General features: G+C 43.5%; 1 protein-coding gene across 3 annotated transcripts; it reads left to right on the forward strand.

Moving 5' to 3' along the window:
- The first annotated feature begins 455 nt into the window (after positions 1-455).
- On the forward strand, positions 456-22490 carry GPR157 (G protein-coupled receptor 157). Of its 3 annotated transcripts, none has more exons than XR_012252492.1 (6): positions 456-681; positions 1456-1854; positions 14675-14888; positions 16225-16416; positions 18172-18464; positions 22359-22490. XR_012252492.1 is itself a non-coding variant. In XM_073656929.1 (5 exons), the coding sequence occupies exons 2-5, from the start codon at positions 1472-1474 to the stop codon at positions 18400-18402; spliced, it is 1020 nt and encodes a 339-aa protein (XP_073513030.1). In that variant the 5' UTR covers positions 459-681; positions 1456-1471; the 3' UTR covers positions 18403-21223. The 3 variants fall into 3 exon arrangements, 1 of the variants encoding a protein (XP_073513030.1); XR_012252491.1 differs by having other exon boundaries at positions 457-681; positions 22342-22490; XM_073656929.1 differs by lacking the exon at positions 22359-22490 and having other exon boundaries at positions 459-681; positions 18172-21223.

A 22490-nucleotide genomic window follows, 5' to 3' on the forward strand; every position in this document is an offset into this window, starting at 1 on the left:
GCGCCCACTGGCGGCAGGACGGAGGAGCACGGCGCCCACTGGCGGCAGGACGCAGGAGCACAGAGCCCACTGGCGGCAGGACGCAGGAGCACAGCGCCCACTGGCGGCAGGACGCAGGAGCACAGCGCCCACTGGCGGCAGGACGGAGGAGCACAGCGCCCACTGGCGGCAGGACGGAGGAGCACAGCGCCCACTGGCGGCAGGACGGAGGAGCACAGCGTCCACTGGCGGCAGGACGCAGGAGCACAGCGCCCACTGTCGGCAGGGCGGAGGAGCACAGCGCCCACTGGCGGCAGGACGCAGGAGCACAGCGCCCACTGGCGGCAGGACGCAGGAGCACAGCGCCCACTGGCGGCAGGACGCAGGAGCACAGCGCCCACTGGCGGCAGGACGCAGGAGCACAGCGCCCACTGGCGGCAGGACGCAGGAGCACAGCGCCCACTGGCGGCAGGACGCAGGAGCACAGCGCCCACTGGCGGCAGGACGCGGGAGCACACTCCCACAGTGCAGAGAAGACTCGGAGGTTGCACCGGGCTCCCGGCATTCCTCCCCGGCTCTGCGGACGTTTCCTGCCATCCCGGATGTCCCGGGCAGAGGCTCCGCCCTGTTCTCCGCCGGCAGCGAGATCCTGAGAGTGCGGGGTCCTGGCAGGAGATCGGTGAGAGGAAAGCGCGGCTCCGGGTGAGTGCAAGGGTCCAGTGTGTACAGGCGGCAACCAGGCGCGGCACCGCGGAGTATCCACTGTGTAATAGTGTCACAGTGTATCTAATGTCTGTATCGCACTGTGTATCACCAAGTATCTAACTATTGACTCTTGAAGATTCCTGGGAAGTGATTTTTACTATTTACTTCCAAGTTCCAAACCACAAACCTCAAACCTCTGTCTGTTTGGGCGCAGTTCACAGCAAAAAAAAGTTGTGCAGACAAACTTTTTTTTTTGTCCGGCTTAAAGAAAAAACTGATTGAAACTGGATTTGTTTTTAGAAGTCTCTGGAAAACGGATCCATGAAATCACCTTCTGTATTTCTTCCATTTGAATCGGATCCTTTTTTCTGCTTACCGGGCATACAGAGGAGTACTGGACGTGAGCTCAGCTTGCATGGGACTGGTTATGTGTGTCGTTTACATGGGTCTGTGGTCTGGCGATTACATGGGGCTGTTAGCACTCAGGTCACTTGTTCTTATTGACCTTGGTGCACAGTTTCCCGCTCCGCTCTGCGGTGTCCGCGCTGCTCTGTAGATGTCACTATGAATTATTGTCACACATGGGACGTTCTCTGCTGTGATAGCGGAGAATGAGGAAGTAGTGCTGGGGTCCCAGGTGGGTGTCAGTAAGCGATCCACCTGTTATATTAGTGTGTTAGTTCACTACATGCCTGTTGGGTGCCGGTGGGGCTGCCGCTCGCCTGTTGGGGACCTGATGCTGCCACTAATCGTTTGCCTCTTTCTCCGCAGGTTTGAGCGTTCCCCAATGGCTTGGACGGACGTTCCCCAGCAAACCCTGTACCTGTCGGAGCAGGTGACCGTCCTCTTGTCCTGCGCGCTCTCTTTTCTGGGATCTCTGCTCATCATCTTCACCCATGTCCGTTGGCCCGAGCTCCGGAGTCGTCCTCGTCAGCTGCTCCTCTTCCTGTCGGTGGCGGACTTACTCTCTGCCGCCTCCTACTTCTATGGGGTCCTGCGAGATTTCCAGGGCACGAGCTGGGACTGCGTAGCCCAGGGGGCTCTCTCCACCTTCTCCAACACCAGCTCGTTCTTTTGGACGGTGGCGGTGGCCCTGTACCTCTACATCACCATCGTCCAGTCCCAGCAGAGCCTCGCCGAGCACATGGTCTACTGGTTCCATCCCATCAGGTTGGTACAAACTGCAACATGAACATTCATCCACCGCCAGGAAGTATGGCTGACCGTGAGCATTGCCCTGTCCTCATTCCTAGCAAGCCATGATGCCTCATTAACCTGACAGTGGAGGCAGGTGTTCAGCCACAGCTTGGGAAGTTCTGCTGTCAGGAACCTATCAGGAAGTATACGGCTTGCTGATTGTTTCCACTTTTAGTATAACATATTTTTAATACTTTTACACATTTTGAACGTCCCGACCATTTCATGCCGTGTATAATAAGTGGATAATTGCACAAACTTAGAAAAGTAAAGGCTGCCGCGGATAATCAGGTGAGGAGCTGATACACAACACACACAACTTCTGTATTATTTACTGAAAATCTATTGTAACTTTGATCCAAAAAAAAAACCACGTTGCTTTCCTTCCCCTTTCTATTCTGAAAAAGCGTTACTGAAACCAGCATTAGTTTCGTGGCAGTGACGGGGCTGAAAAGCTTCGTAGGACAAATAAAATCCATCGTCGTCATCAATGATATAATCAATAAGGGGAAGCTGTAATTATTTAGATGATTCCACATTTGTGAGCAGGAAGATGGTGAGGTGACGGGAGGACAGGCTGCAGCGTGCATGTCATATGCAGTGTGTCGGGGGAGCATGCATGGATAGACACCGCGGAGAGGGGAGAAAAGCTGCTGCCAAAAGGTGTCTATCTCCCTTGAGAAAAAAGGATCAAGGATGTTAAAATCCAATATATCTGATTATACGTTCCCCCTCGTATCTGCTGTCTGGGATTATACTGGTGGTTCCATAAACAGTAGTTGGCCAGCGGATTGGGCTCAACCAAACTACATTTAGCACAGTGCAGTCAGGGGGTAACATTCTCCTGCATTCACCAAACCCAGACTTATCCATCAGATGCCAGATAGAGAAGTGTGATCTGTCACTGCACAGAACACGTCTTCTCCAGAGTCCAGTGGTGACGGGTTTACACCACTCCATCTGACGCTCGGCATTGTGCTTGGTGATGTAAGGCTGCATGCAGCTGGTCGGCCATGAAGCTCCCAGTGGGGGCGCAGTGTTTGTGCTGATGTTAATGCTAGTGGAGAGGGGCCGGATGTAATACACTGGGGTGGGAGGGGGCCAGGAGCCAGATGTAATACACTGGAGTTGGGAGGGGGCCAGGAGCCGGATGTATTACACCAGGGGCCTGATGTAATATACTGGGGTTGGAGGGAACCAGGAGCCGGGTGTAATACAACTGAGGTGGGGAGGGGGCCGGGAGCCGGACGTAATATAACTGGGGTGGGGAGGGGGCCGGGAGCCCGACTTAATACAACTGGGGAGGGGGCCCGATGTAATACACCTGCGAGCAATGGAGCCTGAAGGAAGGACCTGAATTCAGGAATTAAGACTTGTGTCCCAATACTTTCCTCCATATTATGCATGTGACTATTCTGCCTCCTTAGAGCGATCGGACGTACAGTATATTAGGAAATGTGACTAGGGCGAGCGCTTTGTATTTTAGTAGTGAAATTATGGACAGCCCATTAGTTCCTCAGGACGCTCATGAAGGCTGTGTTCACACATAACAGATTTATTGCGTTTTCTGCTTGGCAGTGCTGTTTTACGCTGTGGATTTCCCGCACTCAGGTCTGCAGCATATACACAAGATGTGAACACGCGGCTATTCTCCCTAGTGGCCAAGTCATCGGTGCCGCTCGTCTCCGCTGTGGTCGCTCGTCTTTACAGACCGGCCTTTGTCTGCACGGAGCGTTCTCACTTCTGTGCTGATTTTGTTGTTGTTTCTAATGTGATGGATTAGTTCTGGGGTCGTGCTGTTTAGTTGATGAATGCTCCGAGAGCTCCTCTCATCTTCTATCATTGGAGTAAACAAGATTTCATGTGACCGCGGCTGCAGATTTACTCCGCACATTTATATCTGCGAGAGCGAACAATAACCACTTGTCTGACAAGTGAGAACATTGCTTGCTACACTACATGGAGGTGGTCAAGGGCCCTGACTTGTGGGTCCATGAATGGATATGTGGCTAGCTGCAGAATGAGTTAACTCAAAATTGTCAGTGAGTTCACTTTAACAGAGAGTTAGTAAGGCTGCCGCTACATGATGCGACTGGCCACTCCTCCAAGGATCACCCAACCGTGCAACAATTGTTTTGTTTTTTTTAGAGGGCAGAGTTTCCGTCCCATACGGCTAGCCAACATGCGCCTTGTCAGCGTAAGACCGGGTTCAGACAAGCGTATTTTACTGTCTATACCACAAGTCTGGACTGGCCGCGGGTCTCCTGACCTGAACTTACAGCCTTGTATGTGTCTATGAGACTGTAAGATCAGGTTGGGAGACCCGCGGCCAGTCCGGGCCTTGTGGTACGTATATGGACCATAAAATACGCCCGCCTGAACCCTTTACGTTTGGCTGATGGTTCTGGCGGCAACTTATTTCCGGAAAAATAAAAAGACTGGCAGTCTGGAATCAGACGTGTCGGATCCATATCTCCCCCCAACATTCATCTGTCGCGGGCTCTCACACAGATAGGACTGTCAGCTGACCCCCCATGAAACCCAGGATTTTTTTTTCCTTAAAGGGGTTGTCCACTACCCGGGCAAGCCCTTTTCAATCTCTATTTCCCCCTCATAAGATAATAACCTTTTAGGGCGCAATCAGACGATCGTTATACTCGCACAAGGATCGCATTGCAATCCTTGGACTGACCGTCGACTCTCCTGACCTGAGCATGACGGCTACATAGAAACACATGCTGTCACACTCAGGTCAGGAGAGCGGACTGCTAGTCCGAGGATTGCAATTCAATCATTATGGCCGTCTGACTGCCCCCTTTTACTCAGCTTCCGTGGCGGCACCTTTCCAATGGTGTCTAGCTTTCCCAGGGATCGCGTGATATTGTCACACAATCCCTGCAGCCATTCAGCATTGGCTTCACTCTCCATGCCTTCAGAGGAATCATCGGACAAATCATTGGCTCTAAAAATCTGCAAAATCTCAAATTCCAGAATGTGAATGTGATTTGTAGGACGCTGCTTATCTGCTCATTACATGGAAAATGTTCTGAATCACGAAGATTGCACAGGTCGCAAGCGGGGACACTGCAACAATAAACTTCATCAAACCATTGCAGAAAGAAAAGTCAAGCAGGACCAACCACTAAAAATAGTATTTGCAGCCTGACTGGTTTTGCAAACTAGTTCTGCTACATCGGATGTTGTTACATTCACACAAATTGCCCCCTAATTTGTATAATCTCCTCCGGCTGCCGCCCACAAAGCAATCAAAATTTTAATAATGATGCAAAGGCCGCTCCAGACACAAATCGAACATTTATCAAAAATGATGATTAGTGCACAAACTTCAAGTCCAAATATTTATCATATGTGGCACCTTAAGGGTAAATTCTGTGCAAAACTTTTTAAATGTTTGTAAACACTTCCTAATGTTGCCAGCCTGAGACCAGTGTGCCAAATGTTGCAAGTTAATGTAAATTTTGCATACATTGTGACCTTTTACACAAGTACAAAAAATGGTTGGAGCATGTAATGCATTTTTTTCCACCACTTCCAGTCTAGAATATGCAACTTTAAAATAAAAAAATAATAATAATAAATATGTTCAGAACTTTGTGCCAAAAGCTTAAATTTGCCTCTGTTTCTCGCCATGTTTTAAGTTTAGCGCAAATTCTAAATGACGTAAAACATTGATACATTGCAATAATAAATATGTTCTTACATGTCAGTGTGATCAGACCAGTGGGGATTCCTGAGACCTGATATCATGGCATTGGAGTTGAGAAATTTTGCAAAAGGGAAAAGTGATTGCACAACCGCCCTGTCACTACTGTGCTAATGGCAAGACATAGCAGCATGACTTGATGTAGCCATTATATTGAGCCCAAAGCATTGCTGGCTTATGGCATAGAGGGCATGTGTGTAGGGTCTATTGCCTGCTGCCCGGTATTCTCCATGTTCAGTAGCATCCACTACTTCAGTCTTCAGGATTAAACTCAATGCCTTCCTATGGATGCAACTTTATTAGGAAGGAGTAATTTTTGTTATCCTATTACCATTTTACTAATAAATCCTCTGCAGACTCCTATGGCCAAGACTCTTGTCTTCTGAACAGACTGCAATATTGGCATCTAAAAAGGAAAGCTGGGGTATATGCTTTTTCATTGGCCGCAGGTCCATTTTTTTTTCTAAATGTACGTGTCTATGGCTAAAAATCCTTTTTGCAATTGGGTTCCATTAAAAATTTTCACAGTTTGCCTTTTATATCCTGTTTGCTGCACTGTTTGTTGCAGTGAGTTAACTGAGAATCAGTCAGTCAGTTCGTTCTGATGATCCAATGGCAGAGTATATAATTCTGTGTTTTTCTTAGCTCCTCTCAACTGATTTATGGCCACAGAACACATCAAAGTTGAATGTGCAGGGAAACAGCCTGTAAAAGCAAAACGGTGCAACACTTTGAATGGCATTGAATTGCAGAAATGTTTTTTTGCCCCAAATTCATGCATTTAAGTAAATAAAAATATCAAAAGAGGTATGTAACCCCTTTAAGGCACAGTTCAGACTGTGTTACTGCCTATGTTTTTATTCAGGAGGACCACAATGTTGCATGTAAATGCAACACAAGGTTAGATAGTTGCCTAAGTTTTACCTACTTGGACATTCAGTGGCCACTTTTTGTCATCCCACAGCCCATGTTCATATTTTAGATTTCAATAATACTGATGCTGCACAAGAACAGGGCTCAGCGTGAATTTTTTAAAACATATTTTTTCAGTAGGAAATGAATTCCCTGCTGTCACTGATGACTTGAAGTCTTCCGTATGAACCTTATCTGCTATGTTCTCCATAAGCTCTTAACATCAAGTGCGTCTCACCTTCAGGGTCAATAGCAGCAATTATACACTTTTCTGAATAAGTTTAACTAAAGTGTGGCATTTGGAATTCACAGGGGAAAAAAAAAAGTCTAAAAAATGTTTCATTTTTCAGAATCTAGGAACCAGGTGTTACGTCATCAAAGAAAGTTCTGTTATTTCCAATGCAAGAATCGTTCACAAATGTAAACAAATTGGACAAGTTTCCCTTCTTGTCTTGCGTCTTTCAGCTGCAGCTCTGAGTTCAGTGGGCATCTCCTCTAAAACACGCATCTCTTCATGTAGCATTCTAACTAGTGATGAGCGAGCATACTCGTAAGTATTCGGTACTCACCTGAGCACCTCTGTACTCGAGATGCTCGGAGCTTGCCGAGTACTTGTGAGATGCTCGGGTCCCCTCCCTGCATGTTTGGCGCTCAACATGCAGGGATTGCCTGCCACTCACTGTAATGCCATAGCCATGTTGGTTGTGGCATTACAGTGATTGTCTGGCCACACAGCGTCATCTGGTCTATATCAGACCTGGCGCAGCCGTGCTCATCAGTCACTCCGCAATCAGACAGTGTAGGGAGAGGTGCTGGTGAGCTAGGGAGAGATTTGCTTGTGTATTAGGTAGTGTAGGGAGAAAACCGTACATTACACATATCCATCTTAGCAAACAGTCCTTCTGAGGACTAATCCATCTGCAGAGATATCAGGCAGGCAGTGTATATAGGCAGGCAGTGTATATAGCAGACTGCAGTGCATATAGCACAAGAGGCTCCATTCCAATTCTGCCTTCTGCTGCTGTTAGACATTCCTAGACAAAGGCCCAGGTATCAGGGGCCAGGAATACTTTTTTTGGGATCTTAATCCTCATTATTTGCTTAAAAAGCAATCCAGAGAACACTATTTTTCTGCGCCATTTGCTTGTTGACACTGCAGAATACAGCCAGGTCCTTTCCATATTACAGCGCTAGAAATCCAGCTATTTAAAATTGTGGTTTGTCCGTCACACGGATCACATATAATTGCGCTGAAAATTCTGCCATTTCTGGCCTCCATTCAAATTTTTTTTTCAGTGTGTCAGCAAAGTTTTTGGCACCAGTTTGCTGTTCAAAATATACACCATACCTACAGGCCAGGTATTTAAAACTGTAGTTTCTCCATCACACGGATTACGTATAACTTCGCTCCAAATTCAGCCATTTGCAGTGAGTGTGGAAGATATTGTCCTCCATTTAAAATGCGCAAGGCGCGTGGCAAGGGATGGGGAACTGGACGTGATGGTGCATACAGAGGGCGAAGCCTTGGGCAAGCTGAAATTGTGCCACAACAAACACCCACATCTTCTCGCCCGACCTTCCTGTCCCAGTTCCTAGGGGACCGCAGCACACCAATATTGAACCCAGAGCAGTGTCAAAAGGTTGTTGGTTGGATAGTGGATAATGCTTCCAGTCACTTAGCCACCACCACCACCACCCTGTCTTCCACACGGTCAAGTCTCAGTAGCCGTGAGTCTGGACCGCATATTTCTCACCCTGATCCTCCTTCCTCCCACCATGCCGAGTGCCCGGAGACAACTTATCCCACACTTGGACACTCCGAAGAGCTGTTCACTTTTCCATTTATAGATTCAGGCCTCTCGCCCGATCCACTTGAAGGGGGCAAGAGGAGATCGCATGTAGCGATGCCCAAATATTTGAGCAGCCACGGTCACACGAAGGCGATGGTGGGAAAGTGTCACAAGAGGTGGACAATGATGAGACACAACTGCCAGAAAGTCAGGAGGAGGACCAGGGTGCGGAAGTGGAAGACGAGGTGGTGGATGATATAGTAACTGACCCAACCTGACAGGAGGACATGCAGAGCGAGGACAGCAGCACACAAGGCAGAGCACCCCAACAGGCAGGAAGAAGCAGTGTGGTGGCCGCAGACAGAAGGCAGGCAACCTTTCCCCGTAACACCAACACGAAGGAAGTTGCCAGTATAACTGTTAGGTCTTCCCGAGTCTGGTTGTTTTTTAAAGACTCTGCCGATAACCCCAAAAAGGCCATTTGCACCACCTGCCAGGCCAGCATCAGCAGGGGTGGCAAAAAGACCAACCTGACCACCACCAGCATGATCAGGCACATGGCAGCAAAGCACCTGACTTTGTGGGCCGAACCCCATGGTCCAGGAACGGTGTTTGCTGGTGGCACCATTGCTTATTCCGCTGTTGTGCATTCAAGCCAATCCCTGTCCATGATGCCTCCTGCCCTGCACCTGTCGTTGCACACTCTCAAGTAGCAGCATCAGGAAGCACTACTGTGTTTTTTTTATACAGTACACTCCTGACAGAAGTTATGTCGCTTATCCATGTTATGTAAATAAAAGCTTATAACCTGACATTAAATTTATCCATTTGTTTTATAAATTACTCTTTTGAAAACTGGTACCCTCCCAAATTTGGTTTAGGTTAAGAAAATAAATTGGCATCAATTCTGAAATATTGATCATTTAATGGACACAGAATGGTCAGATTTTGGCAAGACAAAAGTTTTGTCGCCCACAGAAAGTAATGTGATATTCAAACAAATAATTATCTTAAAATACAAATATATGTTGCATAACATTGGTGAATGAAGTTGTGGTGCTATTAGAGTCATATTTAATATTTTGGGTGACTTCCATGAGCTTGAAGGACTGCATCCATGTGGTTCAACAATGATTGATACAATTTATTAATGAAGTCATCAGGAAAAGCAAAGAATGCAGTCTTACATGCCTCCCAGAGTTCATCTAGATTTTTTGGTTTTGTCTTCCAAGCTTCCTCTTTCATCCTACCCCAAACATGCTCAATGATGTTCATGTCTGGTGACTGGGCTGGACAGTCCTGGAGGAACTTTGTCGTAGAGGTGGATGTATGAGGTGGAGCTCCATCCTGCTGCAGAATTTGACCCCTTTTATGATTTGGAATGTAAGAGGTAGCTAATACTTCTTGATATTTTAGGCTATTGATATTCCTTTCCACCTTGCAAATGTTTTGCGCACCCCCATACTGAATGTAACCCCAGACCATGATCTTTCCACCACCAAATTTAACTGTTTTCTGGGTTATTTTGGATCCATACGGGCTCCAGTAGGACTCCTGCAGTATTTGCGGCGGTTGTGGTGTAATTCTACTGAAGATTCATCAGAGAAATCCACCTTCTGCCAGCGTCCTTCTGTTTAGCAGGCTGTGGGACTTTGCAAATGCCACACGGTTTTTTATTTGCCTTTTGTTTAGTGCTGGCTTCTGGGCACTGATTCGACCATGGAGGCCATTTCGAGACAGAATCCTACAAACTGTTCTGGTTGACACAGGGACTTGAGGTGACCAGGCCTGTTGGAGCTCTGATGCAGTGGAAGAGGGGCTTGCTTTGGATTTTCTAACCAACAAACGTTCCTCCTGAGCAGTTGTCTTGCGGGGTCTGACGGACCTGGGCTTGTCAAACACATCTCCAATCTCTTCAAATCTTTTCTTAATTCTTTGTACTCGACGCTGAGACTCATTAAAGGTGCCAGCCACCTCTGCAGTGGATCTGGTCTTCAGCCTCTTGATAATCAAGGCTGGTCGCAGGGTGGATATTTGGCATGTTGTCAGAGTTCAAGTTGCAGTTCAAGTGAAGGTCTGGGGTGCTGGGTTTCTTTTTATACACGCCCACTAATTATCCGATCATTTACTGAGCACTGGTGAGGCTGTAAACTAGGATTGGGTGCATTATATGACCAGGCGACAACCTTTTGTCTTGCCAAAATCTGACCATTCTGTTTTCATTAAATGATCAATATTTCAGCATTGATGCCAATTTATTTTCTTAACCTAAACCAAATTTGGGAGGGTTTCAGCTTTCAAAAGAGTAATTTATAAAACCAATGGATGAATTTAACGTCAGGTTATAAGTTGTTTTTTTTTTTACATAACATGTATAAGCGACATAACTTCTGTCAGGGAGTGTATGTTTATGTATACCCCCCAGGGGTAAATGTTTGTCAGCCCATACACTTAGTGCATGCGCATTTCAAGTATAAGAGACCCGCTCCTTTCTAATGGGAACATTTATTTTTTTGAGGCCCTCCTCTACGTCTCTTCCAAAGGGCAATGGAGTGCCTCCCAATTTTTGGCAACCCTTGCATTCACTGCATAGGCAAACACAATGGAAGACCTACTTCCTAATAATGGGAACATTGTTTTCAGGAGGCCCTCCTCTAAGTCTCTTCAAAGGGGTATTGGGGTGCGTCCAAATTTTGGGCAGCCCTGTCACTCACTGCATACACAATAACAGTATAGGAGACCCACTCTTTAGTAATGGGAACAATAAAACATAGCCGACTGATTGCTCTGTAAGAATAGTGAGGGCCGACTGCTGGCCCTTAAAGAATAGTAAAGGTCGCCTGATGGCCCTATAGAAATAGGCTTTTTGACTTTGAGTCCCTCCTTCATAAATGAAACATGATGTGTCTGATGATATCTCACACACCACATGGCCAGATAAGGTTGTAAAATGTTAAAATTATATTTCCTGGTGAATGCAATTGTCACGGTTGAAAGCAATTTAAAAGTGAAAAAAAGGCATCAAAAACGCTACGTGTGAACATAGCCCAGGGTGTGGAGGAGTATTTTTGTTTTTGGTTATTTATTTTGCTTTATATACTAGTCATTACCCTGGAAAGGATGTTCCTTAACATATTTCCCAGGAAAATCCATTTTGGTTTCATTTTTGTATGTTTTATTGTGAGTCCGTAAAAGTGGCGTAATACTCCGACAACGTTGTTGACAGCAGTGACCTGGAGTCAGAGATGCTTCCAGGGGTCTTCCCCATGCTGTTCCCATGTCATTGGAACACTGTTCCTATCTAGTTGGGAAATTTTTAGGCCCTCTGCAGACCGCCAGGGGGAGCCGCCTGAAAAATGCTCTAGGTTCCCATAGACTTACATTGGGCTCGTTGCTCGGGTAAAGCACCCTAGTATTCCAATGTGCTCGACCCGAGCATCGAGCACCCGAGCATTTTAGTGCTCGCTCATCACTAATTCTAACCTTTTGTCCCTTTTGTTTTTCCTCCCTTTCACATACTGGCACAGTTGCTGATGTTACGTGATTTACATAAGGCCGTGTTCCCATGTAGCGTTAATGCCACTGCGTATTTTTGTGCAACAGATCTGCTGCATTTAACAGTTTAAGTGAAGTGGATGTGATTTCATGAATACTCCTGCCCGCTGTGTCTTCGAAGATGCTGTAGAATTGTGCAATTTTCCTTCATATTTCTACGGGCAGCCGGAAAAAAAAGGCAACTGTGTTTTTAAGTGTAGAGCAGTTTTGCGCAAAATAAAATGCTGCATCAAATCTGCAACAAACAGAGAAGATTGCCTATTTTGGTAGAAAAAGCGCATGTGGTAAAATTTCCTAAATCTTCAAAGAAGCTGCCCTCGAAGAACGACAGGATATAAAAATAATCACAAAGGGGTCTCGTATCTGTACCTTCTGCATTATTTTCTATCCTGGTTCGAATACAAGAGGCGCTCGTCATTAACATCCAACCATTACTTTAAAGCTTAGTCTGAAATAGGGTGTATATCTCAGGGGGGATTATTTTGGAAATTCGGCCCTATGATCTTATAGTCGTTGTTTCTATGGACATATTGGTGTAATGTATGTTTTGAATAATACCCAATTTAAGCAGAGCAGATTAGTCCTTTAAGTCTGAGTTTTACGCTTTGGAATTTATCCCACAGGAATTGGCTAAAGCCCCTGGCAATAGAGTGATTATTACATGGAAAGCTGGTTTTCTCCAGTGATAGAGGGGAAAAAAAAGTCAATTTGCATGAAGCATTTCCCTGTCTTAATTTAACTTTTATTTTTCTTTGCTTTTATCCACATACTTTTTTTTTTTTTACCATGTCATATTAAAGGGATTTTTATTATTCAATATTTGCCAGGATAAAGGGAGTGGTATAGAATATAGAAATAATTGCTGCTTACTCTTCTAGACATTTGGCGCTCCGGTGGTTCTCCACAGGGCGTAGGTGGTGATGTCCCATCGTAGTTTTTCCTATGGCAGAAAGTGATTGACATATGTTTAAATTGGTAAAGGGCTGGTTCCTCTTTATTCTCAGGATTGGTGGGGGTCACGGCAGTCAGACCCCATCAATATGACATCACTTTCTGAGATTGGAAACCTCTTGAAAAATAAACCTGTAAATAAATAAAAAAGTTAGAAATGAGTAGTCCTCATCTCTTTCATATTTTTTCATTACTCTTTTTCAGGTTTAATTTTCTCTTGAATTATGTGACCTCTTTTCATCCTTTAGAATCCTACTGATGAGGTTTTGTTTTCCGTGTATTTTTCTGTGCATTCTTTCCTATACAATGGCATTAAATTATAAAGCTAAATCCTCTTGTGTCTCGAGAGTTTGTGTAGAAGAAGGTAAAAGCCTCATGTATAAGATTGGGGTCAGACGTGGCACTGAGCGTCTCCCGAGACGTCAGACAAAAAGTAAACAGACGGTGTCATCGGGATCACGAGCTGCAATCCGAGAAGTTCTGGCCACCGAGAGGGGATTATTAATAGCATCTCGGATCGGTCAGATGCTTACCTTGGCTTCTCCTTGTTCCTATAGTTTGATATCATTTTTTTTGTTTGTTTGTCTTTGGATTTTTCTTTTCTAAATTCTACTGGAATTTGAATTTTTTTTTTTAATCCACAAGATAATATTTTTTTTATCTGCTTTTGTTTAGTTTTTTTTTCCTGTGTAGAACATGTATCTTTTAGTCTATATGGCTGCACACATGTCTGTGGTTTTTTTTGTTTTTTTTTGTGGACCAAGTGTCTCCCCCCAAAAAAATGGGCACACATCCTTTTTTCCTCCGTGTCACAGATCAGAATTGCGAAATCAAGTCTAGTTGCTTCTGTGTGCTGTCTGCTTTTTCTTGACTATTTGTTAGAAGAAGTTTGAGAACCCTTTTTAGTTACTTTTTTGCAGATGAGAAAATCACTGATGGTAAAGATTGACACACGGATAAAACACTGATGAAAATCGGTGTATTGTTTTTATGTACGAGACAAAACACCAGTGTCTGAATGAGGCCTAATTCCAGATACAAAACTGACCATAGTGATGTAAGTTTAAAACATACCTAGCTGACATTTCGATCCCCATCTTGATCTCTGATTTCATCTTGGCATATTGACTATTAGGGTTACTCCCAACTGGGCAAGTAATAAGAGGGTTAGAGTACTGCTACCCCCACCGATCCGTACTATGGAGCCCTTACAATTTATCTATAGGTCAGAGCCCTTTCTCGTGGTGGTCACCAGTGGTCAGGCCACCATCATCGTACAACTTGAGAATAACCCTTAAATCAAAATTTATTGAAAAACTTGGACCCTTAAGTGTGAAATTCTCACTTTTTTAGTTTACTACCCAGATGGCGTTCAGTCACAGTCGCCTTTCAGAGGTAACTTGTCCAAACATTTTTCAAACAGAACGGCAAGTTCTTTTTCTGATACTGGGTTTCGCCATTCCTGCTTTTTCAGGGGCATACTCGAATATAGAAAAGGAAAGCTATGCTTCTCTATGTTTCATTGGGTTTGAAAGGTAACAATATGAAGGAGTCAGATGATGCAATTAAATTGAAGATCTATATAACCTGAATGTACAAGGCTGAGCTAACCAGTGACCGGAGTTTATACACCGACTTCTACTTACTTCACGGTGTCGGGGGCTAAATAACTTCAATAGATGGATTTGAGCTGAGACTGCTGAACGTCTGAGGAGTGAAGTCTAAACTGCATATAACAAGACAGGAAAAGAACCAACACCTGGTCATGTACTTTATATACTGTCCTTATATAAGTGTCTATTGCTGTATATACAGATTGCATTGGTTATTTGCTGTATAACACGATGTTCTCTGTGCACAGCTGGGGCGTTCCGCTGGTGATCACTGTGGCTGCAGTGTACCTCCAGAAGATTGGCTATGACGCATCCTACGTCTCGGTCGGTTGGTGTTGGATCAACATAGAAGCTAAAGACAAGTTAATATGGATGCTTCTAACGGGGAAAGCCTGGGAGATCCTGGCGTATCTGATCTTACTGGTGCTGTACCTGCGAATAAAGAAGCACATCGGTAGAGCGGTAAAAACACATTCTTAATTTTTTTTTTTCTTTTCAGAAACACTAAACCTAGAAAATGCTAAAAAGAAAATACCCAAATTTCCTCTATTATTCTTCTCTTTGACCTTCATTCTATTCAGTCTCATATTCAAACTTAAAATGAGAAATATATGATCTCTTCCTTGTGTCCAAGGAAATTAGTCATGCCCCCCCCCCCCCCTTCGCCTTCTCATTATTCTGTGTGTGGTTTTAAGACCACTTCGGCAGCAGGAGCCCCCCCTTTTCCCTATCTGCAGTAAGACAAAAGATTAAGCTACACCTTTTCCCTAAGCCTTACCCCCTTCTGCCAGTCACCAGCGGGAATTGGAGCAGATTGGCAGGTGATTGACCCATTTTTTTTTCTCTGTGGGAATATTTCAGGACTGCTACAGTCTGACAAACTCAGGACAAATATTTATTATTAAAAATGTTAAAAAAAAAAGTTTTCTAGGTTTAGTGATTCCTTTAATTGTCTTCAAGGCATTTACAGGACAAATAAAACGCCAATTGGCAGTTGTTTAATAGCTTGTTTGGACTGGCCAACTGCACTTAAATGTGCACAGAACGATCGTTAAAACAATCGTTCTGTGCACATGAAATAATAATTTTCTCTGCAGCACATGTCCTGTTTGCAGAGGACATGTGCTGCCGAGAAAAATTATTTTTAGCTAGCTTACAAATGATTTCCACTTGACAAACGAGCGTTTTGCTCATTCAATGGATGATCCGCAGTCTGTTTTAGATAGATCAATAATTGGGAAATGAGCTTTCCTAGGAATTATCTGCCAGATTAAATGAACCCTTAAAGTTTGGATGCCCACCGATCAGCATATTATATCCTGGCAACATAACATGACCTTCCTAGATGGAGGATCCCTCTAGCTAAAGTGTAACTTCTGCTCCAGACCCCCCTGTGCAAAATGTGACGGATCCTCCTCTGCAGTTACTAGATTGATTCACTTCAGTTGTGTAAAAAGTTCATAGTCCTTGTTTTACCTTCTGATAACACCAGGGGGCACAATATAGTTATACACCGTTTTATTACTGCTGTACATTTTATTTTCAATGCAAGGTTTTGGTTTTTTTTGTTTATTTTTTATAATCTAATTTTCGTTGTTTATGGGGGCAAAGTTGCAGCCTGTCACCGAAAAATCCAACAGCGACCCCATTGGCAGTCATTAGATGCAGCGTATCCCTGACCTTACAGCAGCTTCATAAAACAGATAATAATGGATATATGTAATTTTGTTAGTACATGGTAGGAGGTTGGTCATCTGTTGCTGCTGCCCTTAATGTGACTTCTCCCTCCTTCTTGCAGCATAGGGCGTTGTCTGAATACCGTCCGATCCTGAGGGCCGCTACCGTGTACCAGCCCAGAGCCATAGCGGACAAGAAGCTCATTTTCATCCCCATCATCTTCATCGTTCTCCGTATCTGGAGCACCATACGCTTTATATTGACTCTCTGCGACTCGCCAGCCGTGCACAACCCCATCCTTGTTGTATTGCATGTAAGTGGGACCATCGCCGGTCATATCATAAACCAGGACACAACAGCACAGAGGGTCTGTGAGATAACTGCACAGCCATACGGGTATCAATGTCAAACATTGGACAGGAGAGAGAGATAATTAAAGGGGTTGTCCATTTTTAAGGGACTTTTTCTTCTTTAAATGCATTTATTTGGGGCTAAAAATCATTATTGCAATTGGGTTTCATTACTCATTTTGCACCGTTTGATTTTTACAGTCCCTTTGTTTCACTGCACATTCAACTTTGACATGGTCTGTGATCATAAATATGTGGTGAGGAGCTAAACAAAAGACAGAAGAGTTACAAATTCTCCCATCAGGGCTCACTGACTGATTCTCAGTTAGCTCATTCTGCAGCTGGCAGTAGTCAGTGCAAGGCAGACTGTAGAAAACAAACTGCAACATTTTTAATTAAAGCCAATTACAAAAATTATTTTAACCCCAAATGACTGCATTTAAGTTAAAAATGTCCCCAAAGATGGACAGTACCTTTACTTATCTGGTTAACATATTCCTTTTAATGTTTAGAAACTCTAACAAGAAGAAATTGTTCAAACCTCCTTAAACAGGGTCTTCCAGGATTAGTATTGGTTGGGGTGCAACGCCCGGCACCTCCACCGATTGGGTGTAATTATCTCCGATGGCGGCCAGATGCGCGCTCTGATCAATGTTCACAACACAGCACCTTTCATGCTATAGTGGCCATTCTCAGGTATTGCAACTCGGCTCCTTTTGATGTGAATAGGAGCTGAATGCAGCACCCGGGAAATGGTGCCACACAGTGAGCGGAGCTGTGCTGTCCGGCTCTCTTTGCATCTGGCAGAAATAAGAAACAGCTGATTGGAGGGGATGTCGGACCACCATCAATCTGATATTCATGACCTATCCTAAGAATAGGTCATCAATATCTTTAAAAGGAGTCTGTCACTTTCACAACTGAAAATAAACAAACAATTTATATTCATATAGGGGACTTGGTTCCTATAAAAATCATTCTGCTGTAGATTTTAATTATTTTTTTTTTCATGTTAAGATAGTTTTATTACATATGTGAAAGTGGGGTCTTTGCTGCACCCATGGCAGGACCAAGTTCTCGGGGCACTGTTCCACCTCGCTCATTACCATCTTCCGCCCTTCCCCTTGTGATGATTGACAGTGCTCCAAGGGGCGCTGCCTGTATCGAATCCTCAGCCCTGCCTGCACACACACAGCTGAGAACAACAGTGTCAGTGTGCTCAGGTCTGATTCCTGGGTCTGTATCGGCAAGCAGGATCGCACAGCAGCGGATGGATGATGCTCACAGGACAGGGTGATTAGAGGGCAGCCGAACGCACTGACATTGTTTGTGCGCTGTTGACTCTTGCAGTGTCGGTGTGCAGAGCTGAGTATTGAATACGTGCAGTGTTAAGCAAGTGCTGTCAATCATCTTAAAGCAAAGGGAAAGGGAGGAAAATGGAAGGGGTGAAGTGGAACACTCGGGTTCACCGAAGCCTCCCCATTTCCATATGTTTCTATAAAAAAAACAAAATAAGTCAAATGTATCGTACTAGGGGACTTGGCACCAATTGAAATCCCACTATGTGAAATGTTTAATTTCAGTTTTGTAGGGGACAGACTGAGTCCATTTAAGCCCCCTTTTAGGATCATATTATTTTAATGGAGCATCTTTGCTTTATTGTAGACACATTGGATGATAAACTCATATTATTTTTCATACTTTTTTTTTCTTCCCAGGGTATTGGGAATAGTTTCCAGGGAGGAGCGAACTGCATCATGTTTGTTCTGTGCACTCGTGTTATCAGGACGCGTCTGATCTCCTCACTGAGGAGCTGCTGCTGCTGCAAGTCTGCCGGGCCGAGCGACTTCAGAGAAAGCGCCGTGTCCGAGGGATATGCATCCGGCTACGGGTCCACAGGAAAAACGCAAGACGGCCAGAAGTGGTCGCCTCACCTGCCCAGCACCTGATCCCGCCGGAGTCATCACCATCTGCCCCGTCACCGTCTGCGGATCATGCTCCTCTTAGACTGGTATAAGGCTGAATCCAGATTTGCCATGTATGCAGCACCCGTGTGCACTGAATATACAGGGCTGACATTATATTGAGCTTATTTTTCTATAGAAGTAATATGTGCACTTTATTAGGCTAATGCTCAGAGTTTACAATACCTTTTGTACGGGGCAGGAAAAGTCCTCGAACCCGGGTGGCCAGCGCACTTAGTCTTGGATGCCAGCGTCAAACTTTTAATGTGCAGTTTTTTCAGCAGGTCAAAATCATGAATTTTTCAAGCAGAGACTATTTCAGAAAAAAAAATGGTTTTGAAAAGGTTTTTGTTTTTTCTAAGGTTGCAGTTTTTTTTGTTGTGACATTACCGCATTTTGACAGGTTTCCTTCAGGATCCTCTTCCAAGAAGTAAATATGCACTTTTTTTTTTTTTTAAAAACCTCTTCAGGAAAAAAAAAAACTCATGTGAACAGAAAAGTGGATTTTATATAGAAAGGAATTGGAAGCGTTTTCCAGGAGGATTTTTGAGATCCGCTCCAAAAAAAACTTTGAAAACTCATTGAACATAATCTAACTTTTTGGCTGTTTATTGTTAATACCTGTTATAATTCTTCTTGCCTGGCCACTAAAAGAGTTACATTGGCTCCTAAGAAATTGATCTAGTCTGACTGTGTGTTCTCCGCTGTATGGACACTCCACCATAATGGTGCTAAGTGCATTGAAGGTCACATGGCAGCCTATAGTAATCTTTTGTATATGGAAGCCCAGCATTGTATATGATTGTTTTTTATGGATTTTTCGAGTATTCACATTCACCATGACAGTCTTTCTACAATCTCCCACAAGTGACCTTTGGAAATTTTCTATACTGCTTACCATACTCTCAGGCTTCGGTGATTGTTGCCAGTAGTCGCACCTTTAGTAATCTTATAATGGTTCGGCTTGTAGGTTTTCTAGGTTTTCACTGTTTGTTGTGGAATATAAAGGGGTTGTCCAGTTGGCATTTTCAAAATGAATATTTTTTCCCTATAGGGTAAAATCAGTTTCTATTTGATGCAGATTTTCCACACGGATTTGAATGCAAGAAATCAGTACAATATACGGTAGCACCAGAGAAGAATAGTCTAGCGGAAATGCAAAAACGTTCCTTGCATTAATTGACCTTTTGAAATTTGCAGCACGTCAATTCTTTCATTGCAGTTTTTTTTTTACCCTTTGCAAAAGCATAGGGTGAAATCCGTGGCAAATTTGCAGCAAAATCTCCATGCACTATATGCAAATCCATTCACACATTGCTTATTCGGTTTGGATTTTGCCTTCATATTTCTAATCTCAATTACCGGTATTCCTGCATTTTTGTGTGTTCAATAACACAATGCAGATCAGCAGATTAACTTGTGGATTTCAGGGTCCCTATTGAAATGAATGGGTTAAAACAGCACTAAAAAGGCGATATTCTGCAACACAAAAACAACTTCAGCGCGGGTTCCGTATTAATTAAAAGGAAAAAAAAAAAGCTAAAAAAAACATAGCATGTGGATGAGGTCAAGTTAACATTCATCCACTTTGCAATGTATTTTACTTGGGGAAAATCTGCACCAAACACATGAGCCCAGAATATTTTTCATTATTTTATATATTGAAGGCAAGTTATTATTCTCAAGATTGTACAGATGATTCATTTCTTATCAAACGGAGGAAGATTTTGTCTTCTTTTCCCATACTCCTAAGACAATAACTGTAGAGTTCACGATTTATTTCCATGCTGTTCACACTGAAGACCTCAAACCTCTGTGCCTTCATACTATTTTTTCTGTCCATGTGTGAACGGTCTTGTAACAGTGCTGCCCCCTACAGGACATTTATTAGGATCATCGTTCACCTGAATGGTTGACTTTGGTTGCTTTCACTGTTTGGTTTTGGATGTATCCCATATCAACACTGACTGCCCACCAGAACTGTCACAGTCCTCAAGATTAGTGCACTTGCACCATATTTAATCAGTGATTATATTGATCAGAAAGTTAACATTTGTAATTATATATTCTCAAAGAACTTTACAGGGTATGACCACTTTTGCAACCAATTTATATTGCAAATATGCATCAAAATACTAAAAAAACAACATTTTTTCTATATAGCCCATATTGTATATAGCCTTGATTTGAAAATGTTCTGCAACTTTGGGTTGCATAAAATCTGTAGAAACAATGTGTCTACATGACTACACACGAACCCTAACCAGTCTGATGCTCCGTACGCCCTTCAGTTAGTCCTAGGTTACAAGAAGTGGGCGACTATCGGATATAATTTAACAAGAAGAAAAGAATAGTTGGGAATAGGACTTCACAGTCTGACTACACAAGGTTCTAATTTGTAGTATTGTTACCATGGAGATGCATTGTTCTGCCTAGGAGCTGTAGACAGTAAGTGTTTGGATCTTGTTGCTGCTACTATTTGCTTTAATTTGGAGCAATAAAAATTGTGGTTAAGGTGGACATATCTAATATATTTTTATTTTACATTTGTCTTCCTTATTTATAAAGATTCTTCCTGAATTAGGTTACAAGTAGTGATGAGCGAGCATGCTCGTTACTCGAGATTTATGAGCATGCTCTGGTGTTTTCCGAGTATCTTCAGCGTGCTCGGGTGTTATGTTTTAGTCACTCCGTGCTCATGATTTGCGACTGTTTGACAGCTTTAATACATGTGAAGAATGCCTGTTTCTTAGCTTTAATACATGTGAGGAATGCCTATCAAACCGTCGCAAATCATAAGCACCGAGTGACTAAAACATAACACCCGAGCACTCTGAAGATACTCGGTGAGCACCCGAGCATGCTCGCCGAAAGGGTTAACAGAACATACTCGCTCATCACTAGTTACAAGAAGTGCATTGTGCAAGTTGTACTTATTAACAGCAGGGAAAAGTTGCTGCTACCCATTCAGTAGTTGTCAGCCAATAGCTGGATTGATCAACAACTATTCCTCCCAACTTCTTTTGATTCGTAGACATGCACGCTCAGTTCAGCCGAGCGTGCAAAAAGGGAAGAAAGCTGCTGCAGGACATCTCTGTTGGCAGCTTATCTTTCCTGAAAACAAAGGGATCGTTTGATGAAATTTAAAGGCGTTGTCCCTTTTTAGAAAAGTTTTTCCAATAAGCTCCATTAATTGTAAAAAAAAAAATATATATATCTGTGCTGTACTCATCTTTTCCGGTCCATCTTTGAGTCTCCACTTCTGCTCCTGGTGTCCATTATTGACTGCAGCTGATAACTGAGCAGCTCGTGCTGTCTACATCAGCAGAGCCATTGCACTCACTAATTGGCTGCAGCGTTGACGACCATATCGGACACAGGAGCCACAGCGGAGATTGAGCACTGGACCCCTGAAGGGTGAGTAATGAACAGTTTTTTTTTTTTGTTTGTTTGTTTTTTTACTACTAATGGAGCTTATGGGACAAACTTTTATACAAGGGGACAACTTCTTTAACATGACTGATCCTTCTTTTCCCTAACGTTGTCGTACAAGTATAGTCGCCCGGACCACCATCATCAGATGGTTCTGCTGACTTTCTGTCTTTGGGCTCTTTCTTATGATCAAATGAAAAAAGTCTTTACTTGGCAAAAAGAATAAATGAATTTATGCAATGCTAACTTTAAAAATCAGATAAGAAAAAATATATAATGTATAAGAAAATGCACCGTGCTCTTCCCCTGGGGCCGAGTAATGTATCATGTCTGTGATGTATGGAAACTCCACTTCTAAGTTTGGATCCTGTTCCATAGAAGCAAAGTTACTTGAATTGTGTGTGTAAGATTGATATAAACTTTTTCATATTTATAAATAAAGCGTGTGTTTTTTTTGTTTTTTTTTCCCATTCCAAATGAACGTGCCCTAAGATTTTCTTCGCCTATAGATTTCAACTAGAGATCCACTTCACTGCAAGCAAGCACAACTTTGAAAATGTTGAGTAATTCAAGCCCAAAGGACCCGATTCATCATTTGTCTTTGCACCTTGTTTCCAGAATAAAACTGGTTCTAATTGCAA

Source organism: Phyllobates terribilis, unplaced genomic scaffold (genome assembly GCF_046119375.1).
Source record: "Phyllobates terribilis strain yellow unplaced genomic scaffold, ASM4611937v1 Scaffold_12__6_contigs__length_324123572, whole genome shotgun sequence".
NCBI classification, from domain to species: Eukaryota; Metazoa; Chordata; class Amphibia; order Anura; family Dendrobatidae; genus Phyllobates; species Phyllobates terribilis.

Excerpts from the sequence above, each read along its gene's own strand:
- GPR157 (XM_073656929.1), top strand. The coding sequence starts at position 1,472 with ATGGCTTGGACGGACGTTCCCCAGCAAACCCTGTACCTGTCGGAGCAG. Across the intron at positions 14,889-16,224 it reads AGAAGCACATCGGTAGAGCG|CATAGGGCGTTGTCTGAATA; the intron begins GTAAAAACACAT and ends TCCTTCTTGCAG. Across the intron at positions 16,417-18,171 it reads CCATCCTTGTTGTATTGCAT|GGTATTGGGAATAGTTTCCA; the intron begins GTAAGTGGGACC and ends TTTTCTTCCCAG.